General features: G+C 33.7%; 1 protein-coding gene across 1 annotated transcript in view; it reads left to right on the top strand.

Moving 5' to 3' along the window:
- The window catches only part of MYO9A (myosin IXA), a 232,246-nt gene that overhangs the window by 24,267 nt on the left and 185,355 nt on the right, over nt 1–22,624 (top strand). The window contains exons 2-7 of the mRNA XM_044665785.1: nt 2,840–2,934; nt 6,226–6,288; nt 9,904–10,003; nt 11,499–11,555; nt 17,640–17,737; nt 20,343–20,469. Coding sequence (XP_044521720.1) covers nt 2,840–2,934; nt 6,226–6,288; nt 9,904–10,003; nt 11,499–11,555; nt 17,640–17,737; nt 20,343–20,469 — 540 coding nt within the window. The remainder of the gene's footprint in view (nt 1–2,839; nt 2,935–6,225; nt 6,289–9,903; nt 10,004–11,498; nt 11,556–17,639; nt 17,738–20,342; nt 20,470–22,624) is intronic.

The following is a 22,624-nucleotide window of genomic DNA, read 5'->3' as shown; positions in this document are numbered from 1 at the left end:
CCCCCCCGGCTGACACATATTTCCACTGGTTTTATCATGTGTCCTTGTTCAGGGCCTATTTCCATATTGTTGTTAGTTGCATTGGTGTGGTAGTTTCGAGTCCGCATCATGTCCGCCTCATCCCCTGCATTCAAGCAATTGTTTATCTTATATGTTTCCTCTCCTGCAGACCTTCCTCTGAATGTGGGTAGCATCTTTACCATAAATCCCTCAGAGCTGTCTTGTGTCATTGCATTGCTGCTGGTACAGAGGTCCATTACATTCGATTTTACCACAGTGTATCAGTCTCTGTGTACAATGTTCTTCTGGCTCTGCTCCTTTCGCTCTGCATCTGTTCCTGGAGGTCTCTCCAGTTGGCCTGGAATTTCTCCAGTTTATTATTCCTTTTAGCACAATAGTATTCTATCACCAGCAAATACCACAATTTGTTCAGCCATTCCCCAATTGAAGGACATACCCTCCTTTTCCAATTTGTTGCCACCACAAAAAGCGCAGCTATAAATATTTTCGTACAGGTCTATTTATCTATGATCTCTTTGGGGTACAAATCCAACAATGACATGGCCGGATCAAAGGGCAGGCAGTCTTTTATAGCCCTTTGAGCATAGTTCCAAATTGCCAGCCAGAATGGTTGGATCAGTTCACAACTCCACCAGCAATGCATTAATGTCCCCATTTTGCCACATCCCCTCCAACATTCATTAGTCTCCCCTTCTTTCATTTTAGCCAATCTGCTAGGTGTGAGGTGATACCTCAGAGTTGTTTTGATTTGCATTTCTCTAATTATTAGAGATTTAGAACACTTTCTCATGTACTTATTGATACTTTTGATTTCTTTACCTGAGAATTGCCTATTCATGTCTCTTGCCCATTTATCAATTGGGGAATGGCTTGATTTTTTATACAATTGATTTAGCTCCTTGTATATTTGAGTGATTAGACCCTTGTCAGAGTTTTTTGATATAAAGTTTTTTCCCAATTTGTTGTTTCCCTTATGATTTTAACTACATTATTTTTGTTTGTACAAAAGCTTTTTAGCTTAATATAGTCAAAACCATTTAATTTACATTTTGTAATTTTCTCTAACTCTTGCTTGGTTTTAAAATCTTTCCTTTCCCAGAGATCTGACAGGTATACTATTTTGTGTTCACTTAACTTATTTATAGTTTCCCTCTTTATATTCAGGTCATTCTCCCATTCTGAGTTTATCTTGGTGTAGGGTGTGAGATGTTGATCTAAACCTAATCTCTCCCATATTGTTTTCCAAATTTCCCAGCAGTTTTTGTCAAATAGTGGATTCATGTCCCAAAAGTTGGGCTCTTTGGGTTTATCAAACACTGTCTTGCTGACGTCATTAACACCAAGTCTATTCCACTGATCCTCCCTTCTATCTCTTAGCCAGTACCATATTGTTTTGATGGCTGCTGCTTTATAGTATAGTTTAATATCTGGTACTGCTAGGCCCCCTTCCTTCACAGTTTTTTTTCATTATTTCCCTTGATATTCTTGATCTTTTGTTATTCCACATGAACTTTGTTATAGTTTTTCCTAATTCAGTAAAAAAGTTTTTTGGTAATTTGATAGGTATGGCACTAAATAGGTAAATTAATTTGGGTAGAATTGTCATTTTTATTATGTTAGCTCGTCCTACCCATGAACAATTAATGGTTTTCCAATTGTTGAGATCCAGTTTTATTTTTTTGGAAAGTGTTTTTGTAGTTGTTTTCGTATAATTGCTGTATTTGTTTTGGTAGATAGATTCCCAAGTATTTTATATTGTCTAGGGTGATTTTAAATGGTGTTTCTCTTTCTATCTCTTGCTGCTCTAATGTGTTGGAAATATATAGAAATGCTGATGATTTATGTGCATTTATTTTGTATCCTGCAACTTTGCTAAAGTTGTTGATTATTTCTACCAGCTTCTTAGTTGATTCTCTAGGATTTTTTAAGTACACCATCATATCATCTGCAAAGAGTGATAGCTTAATCTCCTCATTGCCTATTTTGATACCTTCAATTTAGTTTTCTTCTCTTAATTGCTACTGCTAGTGTTTTTAGTACAATGTTAAATAATTGAGCAATTAGAAGCTAATGATCTCTCAAGACAGCAAGAACAAATAAAACAAAGTCAAAAGACTGATAAAATAGAAGGAAACATGAAATATCTTAATGAGAAAGTGACAGACCAAGAAAACCAGTCGAGAAGAGACAATTTGAGAATCATTGGTCTTCCTGAAAAGGCAGATTTATTCCTTTGAAAACCAGCTATCTCTGTTTTTTAACTATCTGTTGAAGATTGGCTCTTAGAAAAATCTAATTTAGTTCTTTATTGATCTTGGGAATGAGTCTTTTGTCAAAGAAAGTTATAAAGGTGTTTCCTTCAGTTAAACCATTTCCTTTTCTAATTTTTTACTATATAGAATTAGTTTGTCTAAAACTTTTTAGGAAAGTTAGGATTTTCTTAGATTTTTTGATACTGGATCTAGACTCTTGAAGCAATAGGCATAGTGGAAAGAGCATTAAATGTGGAGCCACAAGACTTCTAACTAAAGTTGATTCTAACCACTGTGGTTATGAGCTTTGTGAATATGTACAGTTTTCTTAATGTCTCAGACTTACTTTCTTCATTTGTAAACTGAGAATAATATGTGCACTACTTACCTCACAGAGTTATTATGAAGATGATGTTTTGTAAAGTTTAAGTTATATAAACTGCTGCTACTACTTTTTTTTCTTATTTGATCATATTGCATGTGATATAAAGCAATAATGTAAATAAGTTAGATCTATTCAGGTTATAACTCTTGAAATATAACAGAATTCCTCCTTCTCTTGACAGGCTTTTGGAAATGCAAAGACAGCACACAATAACAACTCAAGTCGCTTTGGCAAGTTTATTCAAGTAAATTATCAGGAGACTGGAACTGTCCGGGGGTAAGTAGCATTCATCAGTATTAGATGTTTTAGAGCTTGTTTGCCTTCTATTTTTATATATTACTGTTTAAAAAGTAGCAAGTGAAACCTGTATTTCCTGTTTATCAGAGCATAGCCAATATAAATTATGTAATTTATATTATATTTATATTTTTTTTGTTTTGTTTTTAATTTTAAACCCTTAACTTCTGTGTATTGACTTATAGGTGGAAGAGTGGTAAGGGTAGGCAATGGGGGTCAAGTGACTTGCCCAGGGTCACACAGCTGGGAAGTGTCTGAGGCCGGATTTGAACCTAGGACCTCCCGTCTCTAGGCCTGGCTCTCAATCCACTGAGCTACCCAGCTGCCCCCAAATTATATTTATATTTTAAAAAATATTGGCCACTTGTCCACTTATTGCCATTGACATATTGCTATATTTGTTGGCATGCAAATTGCTGTATCTTTGAAGACAAGTGTATCTCCTGACTCTTATATACTCCTTTCTCTCCTCTTGACATTGCCACAACTCTGGGCCCTTCTCACCTCATCCCTAGACTGTTTCAGTAGTTGCTGTTGGGTCTTCTGCCTCAAGTTGCTCTCCACTTTAATTCATTCTCCATTCAGCCACCAAACTAATTTTCCTGAAGTACAGGTCTGACGGTCACTTCTCTAGTTATCAAACCTCAGTGGCTTCCTGTCACCTCCCAGGATTGAATTAAATTCCTTGTTTGACTCAAAGCCCTTTATGACCTAACTCTCCTTATCTACTTTTCCAGTCTTCTTCCACCTTACTCACATACTCTTGTACCAGTGACACTGACCTTGTTATTCCAGAAACAAGCTATTCCATCTCTCAGTTCTGGGCATTTTTTCTGGCTATATTCTATCAAAGAACACCTGCCTATTTAGGAGTAGGATACAAACACTTCCTTCAAGTGATATTTGCCACTTCATTAAGAAAATTTTCATTTTTCATAATACTATACCTCAAATTATTTTCCTCAAATGGATTTTATTCTCCCAATTCCACTAATTGTGACATCTCCCCTCAAAAAGAATATACAGGGGCAGCTAGGTAGCTCAGTGGAGTGAGAGTCAGGCCTAGAGACAGGAGGTCCTAGGTTCAAACCCGACCTCAGCCACTTCCCAGCTGTGTGACCCTGGGCAAGTCACTTGACCCCCATTGCCCACCCTTACCAATCTTCCACCTATGAGACAATATACCGAAGTACAAGGGTTTAAAAAAAAAATTACCAAAAAAAAAAAAAGAATATACACTACCAAGCAAAACTGAAAGACTTCAGAACTCTTATTAATACAGTGACCAGCTATGATTTAAGCAGACCAGTGGTGAAACATATCTTTTGCCTTTCTGCAATAGAATTTTGGACTAAACATGTGGAATGAAGTATACTTTTTCAGACATGGCTAGTATATTGATTTGTTTTGACTAACTGTACTTATTTAGTTATAAGTGAAGATTCTTTAGGGGAGGGAAGACATAACATTAAAAAGTGACAGTGGTTTAAGAAATGGCCTTAATAAAACAACTTTAAAAAAAAGGTCTACCTCCTACCTTGAAATGTAGTATATTTAGGTCACCTTGCCATTAATTTTGGTCTGTTTCCTATTATTTCAGTATTTTTTGTTTCCTACTTCCATTTCCAGAGTTTCTCTCTACTGCTGTCATTTAATAAATTTTTTCCTTTGACATTCACACTATCTAAATTTATCACACAATCCAAATCATATTGGATGCTATCTACTGATTCTTTATGATATTCTTTCAACCTCATTTATTTCATTACCTGACTTAAATTCTTTGTCTTGTCTCCAATTCCTGCTTTCATACTATACAGATTGTTCTTTCAAATATGCCTAACTTCTCAGTCTACTAAATACACAAAGTTTACTCTTCCATTCCAGCTCCACAAAGAGATCATATCATCGATCTCAATATCATCCGCAAGTAATATACTTGCATGTTCATAAACTCCAAAATTCCTTGATCTGATGATAATTTTTATCATTCTCTCTTTTATTCATGCTTTATTGGCTCCTAAGTGTTCATCATTCTTACCTTGTCTTCCATTCCCTGTAGTCATTTCGTCATCTCTGGAATGATTCTGGCTATAATAACCTCTCTTCTCTCTTGACCTCATGGAGAGCCACTTCACTCCTCTACTTTCAAAGCCCTTGCTCCCTTGTCCTGTTGCTATATGTGTTTTGCCAAATCTCAACCTGGATTACTCCCACTACTTTACCTCTGTTCCTAGTCATGTAACTCTGAACAGAGTTGGAAGAAATCATAAAATTGTGTGTTTTTGGGTTGAATACAAATATATATTCTCTATCTCAATGGTCTCTCACCTTAGCAGCACAGATCATTTGATTATCCTCCCTGATCAGCTCACTTTCTCACTCTCCATAGAAATGGTTCCTAATATTATTTCAACCATTCTTATTTAATCTTTTCAGGTCTCTCATTGCACTCCTCTCTTCCTAGTCTACTGAGCATATAATTTCATATTTCACTGATGAAAATGAGGTCATCCATCCAGAATTTTCTCTTTTCCTCTCCTCCATCTCACATCATTCAGATTTTATCTTCATCCTCAGAATGCCCCTTCCTTTAAGATGCAGCTTAAGTGTAGTCTTGTGCATGACAGCTTTCTTGTTCCTCTAAGCTACTGGTGCCTTCCCTTTTAGGCTACCTTGTATTTAACTACTGTATTTTTATTCAGTTCATTGTTATGCAGTATTTTTTATATACTCATTGACTTCCCTTAGAAGCTCCACCTGAATTTGAATTGTTTAATTCTTTGTATGTGTGTGTGTGTGTGTGTGTGTGTGTGTGTGTGTGTGTCCAGAACCTTGGATAGCTTTTTAATGCATACTTGTTGGTTGATGGAAAAAGCCTAGATATATTACATAACCTACCACATTCCATCAGTGATAAGGAAAAAAATAAACTGCACGTTTACCAATAGGAAAGTTAGGGATGCTGATAAAGAGGAAACTTGCAATTCATTTGAATTTAGTTTTAATGGATTAGAAATATGCTGCTAGAACTTACTTAATGTCATTATGGACTATACCTATGATTTTGTAAATACATGAAGGCTCTGGACTTCATAGCAACCAAAATCTAAAAGTAATTGATAGAATAAAGTATATTAAAAAGCTTAATGAAAACTGCATAAAATCCATATATTCTTTTCTATTATTATGTTTTCTATTAAACAAGTGCTATCCACCATATGTTAAATTTTTTTATTAATAATTTTATCACCGTTTTCCTCCTTACAGAGCTTATGTTGAAAAATATCTGTTGGAGAAATCTAGATTAGTCTATCAAGAACACAATGAACGGTAGGTACTTTACAATCATAGGATCTCTGAATCGGACCCTTAATTTTCTAGGTTTCAATTATGCTTACTTAGATACTACTACTATTACTAAAAAAAATATGACATTTATTGCACATGCTTCTTTATATTACATGTAATATTACCTCTCTATCATTGACCATGTCCCAGATGCAAATGAGAATGATTTTCAGTGATGCAGGACCATTGTCCCCACAGGTGTCAGAAATATGTACAGTCCAGTGGGGAAGACAACAACTTGGGAACCAAGAAGCATAGCTAATGATAGATATAAAGAAACTCATGCTTATTTGAATAGAAGCAGCAAAGTAGAAGTAGAGAGATTAACATAGAAGTATGGAAATGTATTGTTCTCAGAAAAAGATACCTTACAAAGGATTAATTAGTTATCATTGAGAATGTTTACCCTAAATAAATATGAGAGCCAATAGCTTAGTACTGGTGAAAACTGTTAAGAGGAAGATCATAACAAGTGAAGATGAAATCAAAACAACTATTAGGTGTAAAGCCAATAAAATTTAGAATATATAGGGGACAGATTTTGAAAAAAGATGCTTTATTTACATACACATTAAAGAGCCAGTTACTAAAATAGCAAGGAGATTTCTCAAAATGGATTTCTAGGTAAAAATTTATGGGGAGTACTGGAATTTGCTTATGAATTTACTAGTATTCAGCCTTTATGAAATTTATACACTGTTTCCAAGTAGAGAAGGATAGAGTCCTTCATTATTCTTTAAGGCAAATGTTCTGATTGACAAAAAATAGTAGGGATAAGACAGACAAAGGGAAGTATAGATCAACATCATCAATGAATACTGATATAGAAAAGATTTATTTTGTCATCGTGTGTTGCTTTTACTGTGGGAAGTTCTTCCATCAGTATAGATTACAATCTTTCTGAGACTATGGATATCCTTTATTTAATATAGCTAGAGATTAAGTGATGTAACAGATCTGTGTCCAATATTTTAGTATTTTTGCATCATTTCTCATTAACAATATAGAAATAGCATGGCCTAGTATAGAGAGTATAATAACTAGTCAGAAGACCTGGATTAAAATTTTGCCAATATATAGAGCTCTGCATTATTAATGAATAATAATTCAAAAATACTAAAATATTGATTAATAGATTATAGTAATATATTAAAGAATTATTCATTTTGGTCAACTGAGATTTATATCAGAAATGGAAAGGAGGTGGTTCAGTATTAGAAAACAGTTAATATAAATCTTGTCAGTAATAAACTTCAAAGAAATCATAAAATTACATTTAATTTCAGAAGTCTTTTTTTTTTAAACCCTTACCTTCCATCTTAGAATCCATACTTTATATGGACTCCAAGTCAGAAGCGTGGTAAGGGCTAGGCAATGGAGATTAAGTGACTTGCCCAGGGTCACACAGCTAGGAAATGTCTGAGGCCAGATTTGAACCCAGGACCTCCCATCTCTGGGCCTGGCTCTCAATCCACTGAGCCACCCAGCTGCCCCCTCAAAAGACTTTTATAAAAGATAATAGCTATATTATAAGCATTAAAAAGTTTTTCTTAGAAAATATTTATTTGAAACACGAACTAACATTATATATTACAGAATAATAATAATAATAGGGCCTTTCTTCCTAAGAATATGAATATATGGATACTCTACTTGCACCATCATGATTTAACACCGATTTAGAAATGTTTATTCTATCTTTTGGCAAGTTGAAGAAATCAGAAGTTTATTTAAGCGGAAAGAAGAGGATAAAGTATCTTTATTTGCTGGTGCTATGAGGGATACCTTTTAAAACCAGAGACAACACAAAACAAATAAATTGCTTTTGTCATTAAAGCTTATTAAAATACAAATTCATAAAAATGCAAATAGTCTATATGTCAGTAAAATTTCAGAATAAATTTTTAGGTGAAAGTAATATTAATCACTATTATGTTAAAATATACCAAACCTTTAGGTATTACCATTTCTCTTACTTAGACATTTATAAGATGTGCATGAGGAATATGAAAAAGCAATTTAACAGAAGTATAAAAAATGTATTAAATAATTGGAGAGACCTAACATACATGACTTTGTTGAGCTAGTATAGTGAAGGTAACTGGATTACCTAAATTGATCTGTAGAGCTAATATAAAAATAACCAGACCAATAACAAAGGGTATACCACAGAATTAGCTATGATTATAAATCATGAAATTTATATTGGTAGATAAGAGGACAAGAGTTATATGTTACAGTTGTCAAATGTTAATGTATTTAATACATTTTAATATAAATAAGTAATGATCAGAACCACTAAGTACTGGGGAAAAGGGGTAGTGGGGTAGTGCACATTGAACAAGTCACTTAACCTAATGCCCTCAGCTTGTCTCACCTATAAGATGAGGACACTGTATTGGTGGCTTCTCATGTCCCTTCAGCTTTAGATCTAAAATCTTGTTATCCTTCCATTTTTTTTAAGTTAAAAAAATTATTAATTCAGTGCTAATTTAACTTTGGAGAAACAGGAATGCTATTCTACTGGCAGAACTTTGAATGGGAAAAGTAACTTTTGGGAAATTAGCATCTCATTTATTCAAAACTATTTAGTTCCTTTGAATCCAATGATTTTCCCTGTTAGGACTTTTTTCTAAAATTCTTGCTCATATGGAAAAAGAGGCCTATATATTAAATAAATATACAAAAAATGTGGAAATAATCCATGTAACCCTTAATTGGTGTTATGGCAGAAAAATTAACCTATGTTTAGAGAATGTAATTGGACAGAAGTGAATAATGTAGAGAAAACAAAGTAAGACAAAGAATAGAAAACATAAGCAGAACTACAGTGCACACACACACTCTTTCAGTGGATTTGTGGTTTTGTTCATATAGTCCTTTTTTCTCCCTGTGGGGTCACAAAGTATCCACATCAGCTCCTGCGTGTCTTTAGAGGGGTCTGTGCTCATCTTGATGCCAGGACACCAGTATAGAACTCAGAAAAAAAGACAACCCCATATATGCTTTCTCATCTTGCATACCTCATGTCCCTACTTTTGTCCATCTTCAGGAATTTATCAAATGTAATGGGAGATTTTCTTGATTTCATCACATTTTTGTTGAGTGCTTGAATTTTCCATTTGCTGTCTTATATTCTTCCTAAATGACCTACATTTCTTTTTTGTCTCTTTTTTGTGAGGAGTTAGTTGCTCCTCTTTCCTAGTTTTGCACATTTTGTCCATGTCCTCCTATAAGTTCTTTCTTTCAAAAAGTTTAATGTTACTTAACATCTCCACATCCTCCCCATCCCCTACTTTCCCTAGTACAGAAAGATATCAGCAAAACCAATGTCAGCCACTGTTTTTGATAGCATACCTCACATTTTCATATTTATCCCCTCACCTCTCTACTGAGAAAGAAGCATTTTTCAAAGTTGAGATTGGATATCTACATTAATTAGTGTTAGACTGATTTTTGGTTTTATTATTCTTTATGGTTGTATATTTGTTATATATATGCATATATATGTATATAAAATAGAGAAAGGAATTGCTTCTGAATCATTTAATGTCTATGTATGCTATGACAGATTTTAATTATTCATTTTTATGACAGGAACTACCATGTGTTCTATTACTTACTGGCAGGCGCAAGCGAGGAGGAAAGGGCAGCATTCCATCTTAAGCAGCCTGAAGAGTATCATTACCTCAACCAGGTGGGCTTAAAAAGAAGGAAAGCATTTTCAAAAATTGGATATTATAATAGACATACTGTTTTTACTAGTACTTGACCTTTGATGTAGTCAATAGTTACTGACCAGAATAGTTAAAATCCTAATTTTAGGAAATTTTTAGTCTGCCTATTACATTTCTAATTTCTGAAATTTAGGATAATTCGTAATATTTGCTTTTGCATGGATTTAGCATAGAAAAGGATTTTTATGTTATAGCTTTACTATTTGTGTAATTTTTTGATGGACCAACAAACTATACAGTCTCCTGGGGGGTGGGAATAGAAAATATCCACCTCTCTCTGTAGTTTGAATGTTGTTACTAATGATGAGTGTCTATCTTTTGCCAAGTTTTCATGTGAAATGTTATTTACATACTAACAGGTCTTTAATATCTAATTTCTTGCATAGTTTCATGATGGCTTAACTCCTTTTTCTTTATATAACTATATATGTATGTGTACATATGGATATAGACATATTATTTATACCATGATTAGCTTAACAAAGTAATAAGTCACTGCTGTCAAAATGAAATCTATCAATCATAAGCCACTTAGAAACTTTAAGTTTTTCTTTGAAGTTATATTTGCCAGAGCAGATTTAAACATTTTTTTGTCAGAGTAATTGCAGACTCTCACATATCACTTCTGATTTTTATAGGTTAGGTGAAATTCTTAAATAACCTTAATATATTTGGTATGCTTCACTCTTTATGAGAGTAATGTTAATAAGTCACTTGATCGATCCACGTTGGAGATAAATATTGCTTTGTTTTAAAATACTGATAAAAGTAAGGTTAATGCTTTCATGCTTAAAGTTTTGTTAATATTAATAATATTAGGGATCTATAAGGAACTGCATGTATGTGTGTGTGTGTGTATATATATATATATATATATGTATATATATATATATGTGAAAAGAGTAATTTTTATGGTAGCAACTTGGCTATTTTAGGATGTAGTTATAATAATGAGAGTAGCAGGTCAATTTGTCTTCAAAATATTGTATGTTATATTACTGATACTTATTTTAGCATGGCCTACTATAACTCAAGATTATTACATTTTCAGTAGTACTTTTAACTTTTTTGTTAAGTAAAATTGTGTAGTATTTCTCCAGACAGTCATAGTTCAGTGAAGTCTTATATTTTTTTAGAGACAAATATTTCCACCAAATGAGTTAATCTTAGGTATCCCTTAGCCTGTTGTAATAAAAAAGTGTATTCCTTTTATCTATTATTTGGACATATAGGATCTGGAACTTAGGCATGTTGTTATAAAGATCAGAGTGTGAGAAGAAATGTTGATAATTTTGGTGGATGATTTCCCAGAATCTTGTTTCTCATTTCAATCTTATTGTATAAAAATTACTTTTAATTGCTAGTAGCTATGCTACATGCTTACTTAATTTAAAAGGTGGTCAGGAAAGTTTGTTTTACTTTAGCTCTACCTAACTGGATTTGCCTTGCTTTCAGATGACAAAGAAACCCCTCAGACAGAGCTGGGATGATTATTACTATGACTCTGAGCTGGTCAGTACAAGTACACAGGTAGTCTGTGTTGCTGGTGAAGGGTATTACCTTGCTCATTTGATTATCATCCATTTCACAACTTTGGGAAATCGGCATATAAAGCTAGAACTATAATAATTAATGGTAGTTTAGATTACTCAATATGCATAGTTGGTTGAAGTTATGTCGGTAATCTATTTGTATTTTTTTTTTTTGGTTAACTAATTCTTAAAGCTAGGATTCAGTCTAGATTCAAAAGGAATGTTGTTTTAAGAAAAATTGCTTTTGATAATCAAGATAATTTTTTAAGAGTTAAAAAAGATGATCCCCAAAGTCACTCCATGTTATGATAGTGAAATTTTAAAAATTGAATTTAATGATTGTTTCAATTTGGTGAATTTAAATTTTTAAGTCATTCAATCTAGTGGAAAATAAAATTAGTCAAATCATAACTAGAGTGAAGAAATTTATAAAATGATTAGTAGTTGTTTTCCTCTCTTAAAGGCTGGTTCAACTAAAATGTGTTAAGTGGTATTACTGTACTACTTCTGTTCAGCAATCCTGTGCTTAATTTTTAATCTTATTTTCATCAGGATTATTTTTGGTCAATAGATTTATTAATTGTTTTTCATAGAACACATTATCTTCATATTTGGGTAGTGATTAAATTTAATGTATTAAAATATGAAGTTCCTTCAGTTATATATTTTGAGAAACAAATTCAAAATATCTTTTGTATCTTGGCATTCTGAGAAAAAATAATTTTATATCTCTCAAAAAAGTTTTATTGAAATTATAGAACATAACCCTGAAAAAATTAGAATGAAGTGATAGTTCCCATAATTTTTTGGCCCATGAGCATAAATAAATAAACAAAACCCTTCTTTATTTGTTATATCAACTGAGAACAAATAGCTACAATTTGATGAAGAAAGAATAAATAATTATTTTCTTTTTCCTAACCTTCTATGTGGAAGCAAGTCATATGTCAAAAGCTTAAAATAAGATCTTTTCAATTAATATGCTTCTAGATATTCATCTGTGTTTTCTGTCCCTTCATTTTTCTTTGCTCTTGAATGTTTTAATTCCAGTTGTTTTTGATAATTCATTTTCCATTTGTTGAAAATATAATTTATTTCAAAGAATTTTAACAATGATTCCAATGTCAACCCATTTTATTGGAGAAAGGAAATGTTTAATTTTATTACCGTTTCAGAAATGTTTAACATTGATTTCCCAAAGGGTTGAAAGAATCAGTGTGTTGAATCAAATAGTAATAGTGCTCATTTAAAACTAATTACCAACTTTTCTAATATGTTTGATAAACTTTAGTAGAAATATTAACAACTTATATTATGTCCTATTTAGAATAAGTCAACAGTGCTAAAAATTAGTCAAAATGAGAATAAATGTGTCATTTTTTCAGTGAGGAAACTGCTCATTGCTTAGGTGATACTTTTTATTTTGGACTTGATCAGTGATTTAATTGGTATTGGAAAACCTCTGTGACAGAAAGCTAAGTGAGAAAACTCGCTCTACTAATACAGGTTTTCATCTTTGCAATTTATATTTTAAGCAGGTTGCCTATGGCAATGAAAGGTTAAATGAATTTCCCTGGGGCCTGTTGACTATATGTGTCATATATAGGACTTGAGCCGAACTGTCTTGGGAGAGCTTCTTCAGGTTCCCTATGCACCATATCAACTGCCACCTTTAAGTTGCTTGGTTTACTTTATTTTTGCATTAATTCAAACCAAATTGGCAAATCACAATCATGAAGATAAAATAAAAAAACGCTATACTAACAAAATACTGCCAGGGAAAGATTCTTTACATGATTTTAATTAGAATATCAATTATCTATAAAATAATTTCTCTAAACTATTTCAAAACTATTTTCTTAAGCTAGTGGTTCTTAAACTATGGTCTGAGGACCCCAGGAGTCCTTAGACTTTTTTAGACTTTTTCAGGGGATCATTGAGGCCAAATCTACTTTTCATAATAATGCTAAGATGTTATTTTCCTGTTAAAATATTCTTTTCTTTTCCAATTTACATATCCGTATGAAGCTGGATTTTCTTTATATTTTAAACCAAAAATGACATTGCAACAGGTTGAATGGAGAAGCACATATTATATAGCCCTCATAGGATACAAAGAAAAGCAAAAACAGGGTATCTCTCCTCAAGGAGCTGGCATTCTGAGAAATGGAAACAATTATGTGTATATAAGATACACATATGTATGTATTTTTGGATATAGTAAGTGGAAGATAATCTCATTTAGAAGGCAATAGAGGGAAGAGGGCATACAAGAAAGACCTGCAGAAGGTAGAATTTGTACAGTCTTCAAAGGAGGCAAAGAGCCAAGGGGTAAAGGTGAAAAGAAAGCATTCCACACAAGAGAGACAGCCATTAAAAATGTAGGGTTCAGGTTATGGAATGTAATGTAGAAAGAACAGCTTAAATGCCAGTGTCTCTGGATCTTGAGTACAAGGAGATTGAAGGATAAGAGTATAAATTGTAAAAAGACTGGAAAAAGGTAGGGAGATGCCAGGTCTATTTGTGTCTCGTCTCCCTCATCTGACAGATGAGAAAGCAAAAGTTTTGTTTTGTTTTTTGAAGTTTTTTTTTTTTTTAAACCCTTGTACTTCGGTGTATTGTCTCATAGGTGGAAGATTGGTAAGGGTGGGCAATGGGGGTCAAGTGACTTGCCCAGGGTCACACAGCTGAGAAGTGGCCGAGGCCGGGTTTGAACCTAGGACCTCCTGTCTCTAGGCCTGACTCTCACTCCACTGAGCTACCCAGCTGCCCAGCAAAACAGTTTTGATTAAAAAACTGAAGTCATTGGAGGGATATTGGAAGATATTGACTATATAATGAGTGGGTTTTTTTGGTGAATTTTTATTATCTAACATTTTTTTTTTAAACCCTTACCTTCCATCTTGGAGTCAATACTGTGTATTGGCTCCAAGGCAGAAGACTGGTAAAGGCTAGTCAATGGGGGTCAAGTGACTTGTCCAGGGTCACACAGCTAGGAAGTGTCTAAGGTCAGATTTTAACCTAGGCATCCCTTCTCTAGACCTGGCTCTCAATCCACTGAACTACCCAGCTGTCCTTATCTAAAACATTTTTGAAGTAGAAATGTTACTTATTGTAGTAATTATACAACATTGTAAATTGCTATGCAGTCACAATTGTTATACATAAATATATCAGCATTCAGTATTGGGTATAATAATTTTAAAAATAAGTCCTAAGTAGAACTCTAGCAAGATTTGTTAGTCATTAATTTTTTTCTTTTCTATCAGTTCTACTTCCTTTTTTGCTAATATTTCAGTTGCTGTTTATAGCTCTTACAATAGAAAATTTCTCGTTTATTGTTTAAAACATAACTTTTTTTTTTAAAACCCTTACCTTCTCCTCTTGGAGTCAGTAATTGACTCCAAGGCAGAAGAGTGGTAAGGGCTAGGCAATGGGGGTTAAGTGACTTGCCCAGGGTCACACAGCTAGGTAGTATCTGAGGCCAGATTTGAACCTGGGATCTACCGTCTCTAGGTCTGGCTCTCAATCCACTGAGCACCCAGCTGCCCCTATAAAACATGAGTTTTTAAAGAAGTAGGATTTAACCCACTAATTAATATGGTTTGTCTAAAATTAAAAAGAAACTCTTAATTTACTGGAGATTTGAGGTTCCTTTGTTGACTAGGTAGACATTTTATATGTTGAAATCCAAAGTCTGAGAAAGATTAACTTATTTCTCTGACTTAAAAAGTTGTTAATTTTTAAAATTTATTTTTACCCCAATAAATAGGGCTTAGAAAGATAGTATATAACAGTGGAATGGTATAAAGATTGCTTACTTGAAAATGATGGGCATTTCTGTGAAACTATGTTAATAAACATTGTACTTGCTGTATGTTCTTTTTTTTTTACTGAGCTGTTTGTGAATTTGAAAGTATTGCTTCACTGTCAATTGTCAATCTTGTTGGGAATGAGCATTTCAGTTGTTTATAAAAATTAAGATTAACTAAAATGTTTTTCTTTATTAAAATACTGCTTTTTATTTTTGTTGTTTTTAAGATAAAGTTTAGAATAAATAAAAGTTCATAGGATATGAGACCTAAAAGAAACCTTAGAGGTTAGGATGAGAACCGTTTTATGGATGAGTAAACTATGATAGCCATTTAACTTAAGTGATAAATATCAGATGATTCTAGATCTAAAAGGTCTGTAGTATTTATGAGATTTCATATATAAGACTTTCCCCCAAAAAAACAATAGAATCGTTGGAAGGGTTTTATACATACCTATTTACATATCTAGAGATTTTTTTTTAGTCATCATTATATTTCTGTTTAGACATAGGATAATAATGTCAGTTATCATTTGAGAATATAGAATATTGCTATAGGTACTAACCTTTCAACTACAGTAACTAAAGGAGATGTATTTTCATCATGTATTTTCATTGTCAAAAAATAGATTTACCACTAATTATGATATGGAATTTGCTTACTTAAGTTTCCAAGGCATTAAATTGCAAGTAACTAATGGTTATAGTAATAGTAACAAAGATTTTTTTTTAGTGTTTTAAAATTAACATCATAGATATATTATCTATTTTTGGCATCATGCACAATTCTTATTCCAATAGAATTTTTAACCAGTATTTAAAATCATGGGTTAAAAATTAATTTATTAGAAACTTCTTAACTCTCAACTAATACCATTAATCAGCTAAGTAATCACTGCATGTAAAATGACAAACTTATATAACTTTAGCTCAGTGGAATTACATTTGTTTATATACTTTAACAAAATAATACACATTCCTTTTCTGTCATTTTTCTTCCCTTTAAGTAATTTATTCACACACACATACACATATAAGATTTGGCTGCTCCCATTTTGAATGGAGCTCTATATATGTTTTCTTTTTCAATTTCTTACTGTATTACTTTATATTAGTATTTCCATATTTGTTTGTAGTCTTTACATTTGTCATTTTTTAGGTCATCACTTCATTTACTTTTTCACAATTAAGAGTTATTGTTAAAAAATCAAGTCATCAAGCCAAAGGGTCTTTATCTTTTCATCATTCTGTTTATTTCATTGGAAGCATATAATTTTCCTTTGCTTGATTCAGGAAAATATTTACTTATAAAATTGATGATCTTCAGGTAGGAGTTTGTTAGGTGCAAAAGTATATTCTGTTTCCCATAAAAGCAGCCAGTGTATATTTTTTGCATTTTTGTTTTAACTTGAATAGATAATTTTTCAGTTTAAAAAAATGGTCATTGAGGGAGACATGAAATGAAATTCTCTAAGAATTATGAGGAAAACAAAACACTTAAAGGATTTTTTTATCCCAGAGATTTAAAACATTTTAAACATGCCACTCAATCTTGGATTCACAGGCTCCCAAGTATTTATTTGAACAATTATGTGTATTGTTATGACAAAATAAATTCCTAAAGTCATTCTAAATTTCCAAAGGAGAATAATCTAAAATAATGAAACTATTCTAAGATAAAAATCACTGGATTATTTTGTTACAAAGAAATAATTTTTTTCAACATAGAATAAATTTTTATTGCCAGCGGAAAGTTAAATGGAAATATTATACTTATAAGTAGTTGTTATATTATTTTATGTTATTATTCCAAAAATGATTTTCATGGGTAACTACATTTGACTTTATAGAATTTGAAAATCACTATCCTTCACATATATAACTTTTCTCTCATTGTTACTCATTCTTCATTTGGTTGCTCAGTTATGTAAGGAGCCCAGAGAGAAATATTGTATTAACTAAACAGTATGCTATGTCATTGGTATTGGTATGGAAATAGAAATATATACCTGCAGGAAATTATTTAGGGACATTCAAAATCAACCTAAATGTCAAAATACTTTAAAGGAGAGCTCTTGATGTTATTAATTTTGTTGATTTTTGATAAGCAAAATAATGGGAACAGTGACTTTATTTTTTTGATAGACATCTGCAAATTTCTAGCAATCCTTTGTCTTATAAGCAACAGATATGCTTAGTTTCGAATCAAGAAAATAATTGTGATTTCTTCTGTCTGTCTTGAACTAGCAGGACTGCTCCATTGTTGATGGAGAGGATTTGAAGCATGATTTTGAACGATTACAGCTGGCAATGGAAATGGTGGGATTTCTTCCCAAAACTCGTAGACAGTGAGTTCATTTGATAAATTCTTAAACAAATTTTGCTGCCTTCTTTCTCTTTAGAAGCAATGTTATGAAGTACCTTTTAAAAATGTATCATTCTGGAGTACTAGTAACATAATACAATGAGAATTAGCTTCAGTTTGCAATTTCAAAAAACCAGATTTTAGAGTGTTATGTTTGGGGGATAATCGGGGGAATTATTTGAAAGGTGAATTTTGAATAGAATTTTAAAAGAATGCAGAAAAAAAATGAAAGGGAAGCCTGTGGAGGAAGTACTTAGCAGACTTTATAGCAACCTTTTGCAGGATTTCTGGTAGGGGCATATAAGGTTCAAGGGAGGTAACAGTAAGAACAAGGAAGAAGAAACATAAAGGAATTATTGAAGTGGTAGACTTTGATAGGACAACAGTCTAATATAAATGTTAATGATATGGATGATTCTAAGATAGCACGAAGGTTTCAAACATGGAAAACTCTCCCTCTCTCCCTCTCTCCCTCCCCTCCAAGTTCTCTTAGAATCAGTACTAAATATTGGTTCCAAAGCTAAAGAGCAATAAAGGCTGGGGTGTTGGGATTAAATGATTTGTCCAGATTTTAACCCAGGACCTCCTGGTTCTCTATCCAGTGAGACACCTAGCTGCCCCAGGGGACATCCATCTTAAGGAGCTGGGAAGAGGACAAAGAACCAGTAAGAGATAGAGAAGACTCAAATAGGAGAACCACATGAATATGATGACTTTGGACAAGCCAAGAGGGTGGAGAGAATATCCACTGGGAAATAGGAGTATGTGATGTCTGGTAGTATTGAGGTATTAGAGACATTGAAAGGCAGTTTGTTGGATTTGACTTATATAACTTTGAAGAAATCATTCAACGTCTTTGAACCCTTAGTCCTCTCATCTGTAAAATGAGACAGTTGGGCAAGATGATTCCTGTAGTCCCTTCTAGCTTCAGCTCCAAAGATGAAAAAGAACTTTGAAACAGTCCCAGTGATGAGCAACCAGTCAGTGAAAAGTAGAATAGAAGGATTCATGAAACTATTTTGAGCTGCTCTATTTCTCCAGCCCACTTTACTTCTGTTGAGGGTGGAAACTGAAGCCTCATGACCAAGCAATTGCCAATAGCAGTGAAGAACTAGGGAAGACTATATTTCATTATAGTCAAATGATTTTGTCGATAGGGATATGCTCTCCAAAAAAATGTGAATAGTAATTCTGTACCTCAGCCTATGTAGGTTTTTATCTCTTTAGCCTCTTATAACTCTTCCATAAAAGACCTCCTCAATAAGATACAGTCCTTTTTCTGAATTTTTTAGCATTGTACAGGTGCCAGCACTTAGGCCACCCAAATCTTTTCCCCTTCTTGGTACATAACCAGCTTACCTGCTTTTCTGCTCATGTATTTTATAAATAACATCTGAAGTTATGAGATGAACCATGATTAGGCCAGCTCAATTTTGTCTTTCCTCACTGGTACTCAGTGTCCTGAGATTAGGAAAGAAAACTTGATTTTATAAGTTACTTAGGATATTAAAGATTAGTAGATCTAAAAATGGTAGGAGTGTAGAGCACAAGGGATTCTAATATACTGGCTAATGAAACTGTTATCTTATTTTTATCCTGTTATTCTAAATGGTAGAAGTTTTCCTTTGGTTTCTTTGGGTCCCTGTAGAAAAGTTTCATTTAATGTCTGCATTTTTCTGCTTCCCAGTTTAATCATAGTAAGTGTTTGAGGCCTGTTTTTCTGAGCAACAAAGCAATTGGTCTTGGCTTTTGTGAAAGTCATTATAGTTGGATACCGTGGAGGGAAAACTCTTGAGCCAGAAGTTGGTAGACCTGGGTTCTACTCATGAATTTCTAAGATTATACAATGTCATAGCCACTTTGTGACTTCCTGATGAACTCTACTCAGCCTTCTCCCCTGCCCCTCCTCCCCCCATTCTTGTACTGTACTTTTCTCTCTCTCTAGAAACCTTTGACTCTTCCTACCACCCTCAAACCACAGCAGTTAAAAGTTTTTCGTTTCACCTGTTACCTATTATGATTAGCAGGGCCCACCTTCTCTTTCTTTCTTTTTTCTTTCTTCTCCCCCACCCCTAATAGGATGGTCACAATAAATAACAGTGCAGTGAAAGGATATGCAGGAGTCCATATCAAATTGGAAATAGATCATTGTAGCATTCTGACATCAGAATTTGTGCCTTCCTTGTGTCCTTTTTTCCTTCATTATATCTTAATTGAATAGGATTTTCAGATGTGAGAGAAACAGGGTGCCAGATTTCAAATTATTTTATTATATTTTTACTATTCCAGAAATATGTAACTGTTTATCTCTGACCCCATACTTGTTAAAAGAAAAAACACCCCAAATTGCTAATCTATGTTTTCCATCATGTAATATGCTATATTTCTGATTGTTGTGTATCATAAGAAGTTACACTGAAGGTATTGCAGTCATATTTCATTTTCTATTGGAAATCAAGTTTTAAAATTTGTTCTAGATTGTTTTATTTGGTTTAAGGTTTAAATGAAATATACAAGGTTTTTTTTGCCTGGTTTTTAGAAATATGCTGCATGATCAAAACTTATGTATATTGTTTTTGTTTTTCCAGGATTTTCTCTCTTCTCTCAGCAATATTACATTTGGGTAATATCTGTTACAAAAAGAAGACATATCGAGATGAGTCCATAGATATCTGTAATCCTGAAGTATTGCCTATTGTCTCAGAATTACTAGAAGTAAGTGTTAGAAATGTTTTTATGATGTGCTTATGCTAGGTGGAAAACTGCCATTTTTCTCTTTACAAATGTTCATTTCCATAAGTATTTAATTTTTCAGAACTGTTTTAAAGACCAGATAGAGGAGCAGGTAGGTGGCTTAGTGGATTGAAAGCTAGGCCTAGAGATGGGAGTTCCTGGGTTCAAATCTGGCCTCAGAGACTTCTTAGCTGTGTGGCCCTGGTCAATGACTTAATTCCCATTGCTTAATCCTTAATAAATACTTCTCTGCGTTGGAACCAATACATAATATTGATTTTAAGACAGAAGGTAAGATTGGGGGGGGGGGTATTTTTTTTAAAGAACAGATTAGGCATACCTTTTCCCAATCCACAGTACACATTAAATGAAAAATGTTAGATCAAAAATTCAGTCATTGGAGTCTAAGCCCTTAGAAGTCTGTCATATTCAGGAAGATAAAAAAAACTATGGAAAATTATATCATCTGTTTGTTCTCCCTTCTCTCCAACTTTCCTTTATCCTACACAAGCCTTTTTTTATTTTCCAGTTTACAGACCAAATATAAAGTTAGTAGATCCTATGAATTGCTGTTTTTCCCTCTTGAAGCTCCTTAGTGGCAGCTATAATGCTTGGGTGGGACAACTAGGTGGTGAAGTGGATAGAGCTCCAGGCATGAAGTCAAGAAGACTCGTCTTCCTGAATTTCATTCCATCCTCAGACTCTTAATTAGCTGTGTGACCCGTAGCAAGTCACTTAACCCTGTTTGCCTCAGTTCCGCATTTGTAAAATGAGCTAGAGAAGGAAATGGCAAGCCCCTCCAGTTTATTTCTGAAGACATATTAGGTCAAAAGGGATGTGCAGTTTAATGGTTTGGACATAGTTCTAATCCACTTCCATGAATTAATAGATGAGTTACCAACTCTACCAACAGTGCATCAGGGTACCTCTTTTCCCACAGACCCTCTAGCATGCCATTTTCTGAGGGAATGTGAGGTGAGATAGAACTAGAATTATTAATTATACATTTCTTCAATAGAAGTTGTGGATTTGAATCCTGGCTCTACTTTTTCCTTGAGCAAATCACTTTTAACTGAGTAAGTCCTTTTGTTGTCTGAGCCTTCATTATCTCTCTGTGCTTAGCAGCTTTGTGGGAACAAACTGTCCCCATCTCTGTGCTCCTTTTCTCTCACACTCATCCCTTTGAACTCCATGCCACTCCAACCTTGCCCTTTGGGATTCCCAGTCATAGTAAGCCAGTTTTATTCTGCACCTTTTTCTTTCACGTTCCTTCCATCTAGTAGGCCTCACTCAGCATATGCCCTGCTGCCCTCTACAGCTTTGCCTGCATTTTCTCTCAACACTCCCTGACACACTTATTCCAAGAGGGGAGTTGGAATGCCTCTTACTCCTTACTGGTACTTTCAGATGCCAGCATCTTAATGAACTGAGTATTTCAGTTCCCGTTAGTTCCATCATTCAACAGCCTCTCTTTCTCTGAAGTCCATAAAATAAAAAATGTTCCATTCAGTATGAATTATGGCAGCTCTTGAATATATCAATTCCCAGAACACTCTCCCTTTTTTCTTAAGGAGTTCAGCATCTTGTTTACCACATTTGTCTCCTCCCCAAAATCTGCCCTTAAAATAGATGACTCTTTAATATTATGAAATGTAATTTATAATATATAATAGTCATATGATATTCATATTTTCTCCCTCAAACTGCTCTCTGGCCTAACCTTCCAATTCCTCATCTTCCTTAAATCCCATAGCCTATTCCTTTACTCCACTGGTGACCACATACTAGATAGTGCCATTATCCAAAGTATGTTTCTCATCCTTGATTAGAGAGTAAGATTTTTCCTTATCCGACCACAACATCCTATCAGTCTACCTCTCCCTATGCCTCATTCCCTCAAAACTTATTCTTTGCCCTCATTGAGACACCAGTTCCTCTATCCCTCCTCCTTCGTGTTATTTCAGGCCATTATCTCTGATGTCATTTCTCTCTTTTTCTTATTTCAAGGCAATATTCATTCATTTTTAACTCTATACTGTCCCCTTTCTTGAATCTCTTGCCCTCATACCACAACTTATGTGTTGCTAGATTTCAACCATGGATTACTCCCAACATTTTTCCATTCCTCCTTACAAAC

This window comes from Gracilinanus agilis, chromosome 2 (assembly GCF_016433145.1).
Source record: "Gracilinanus agilis isolate LMUSP501 chromosome 2, AgileGrace, whole genome shotgun sequence".
Classification (NCBI taxonomy): Eukaryota; Metazoa; Chordata; class Mammalia; order Didelphimorphia; family Didelphidae; genus Gracilinanus; species Gracilinanus agilis.
The sequence above is the reverse complement of the archived record's forward strand: the minus strand, read 5'-3'. Positions and strand labels throughout refer to the sequence as shown.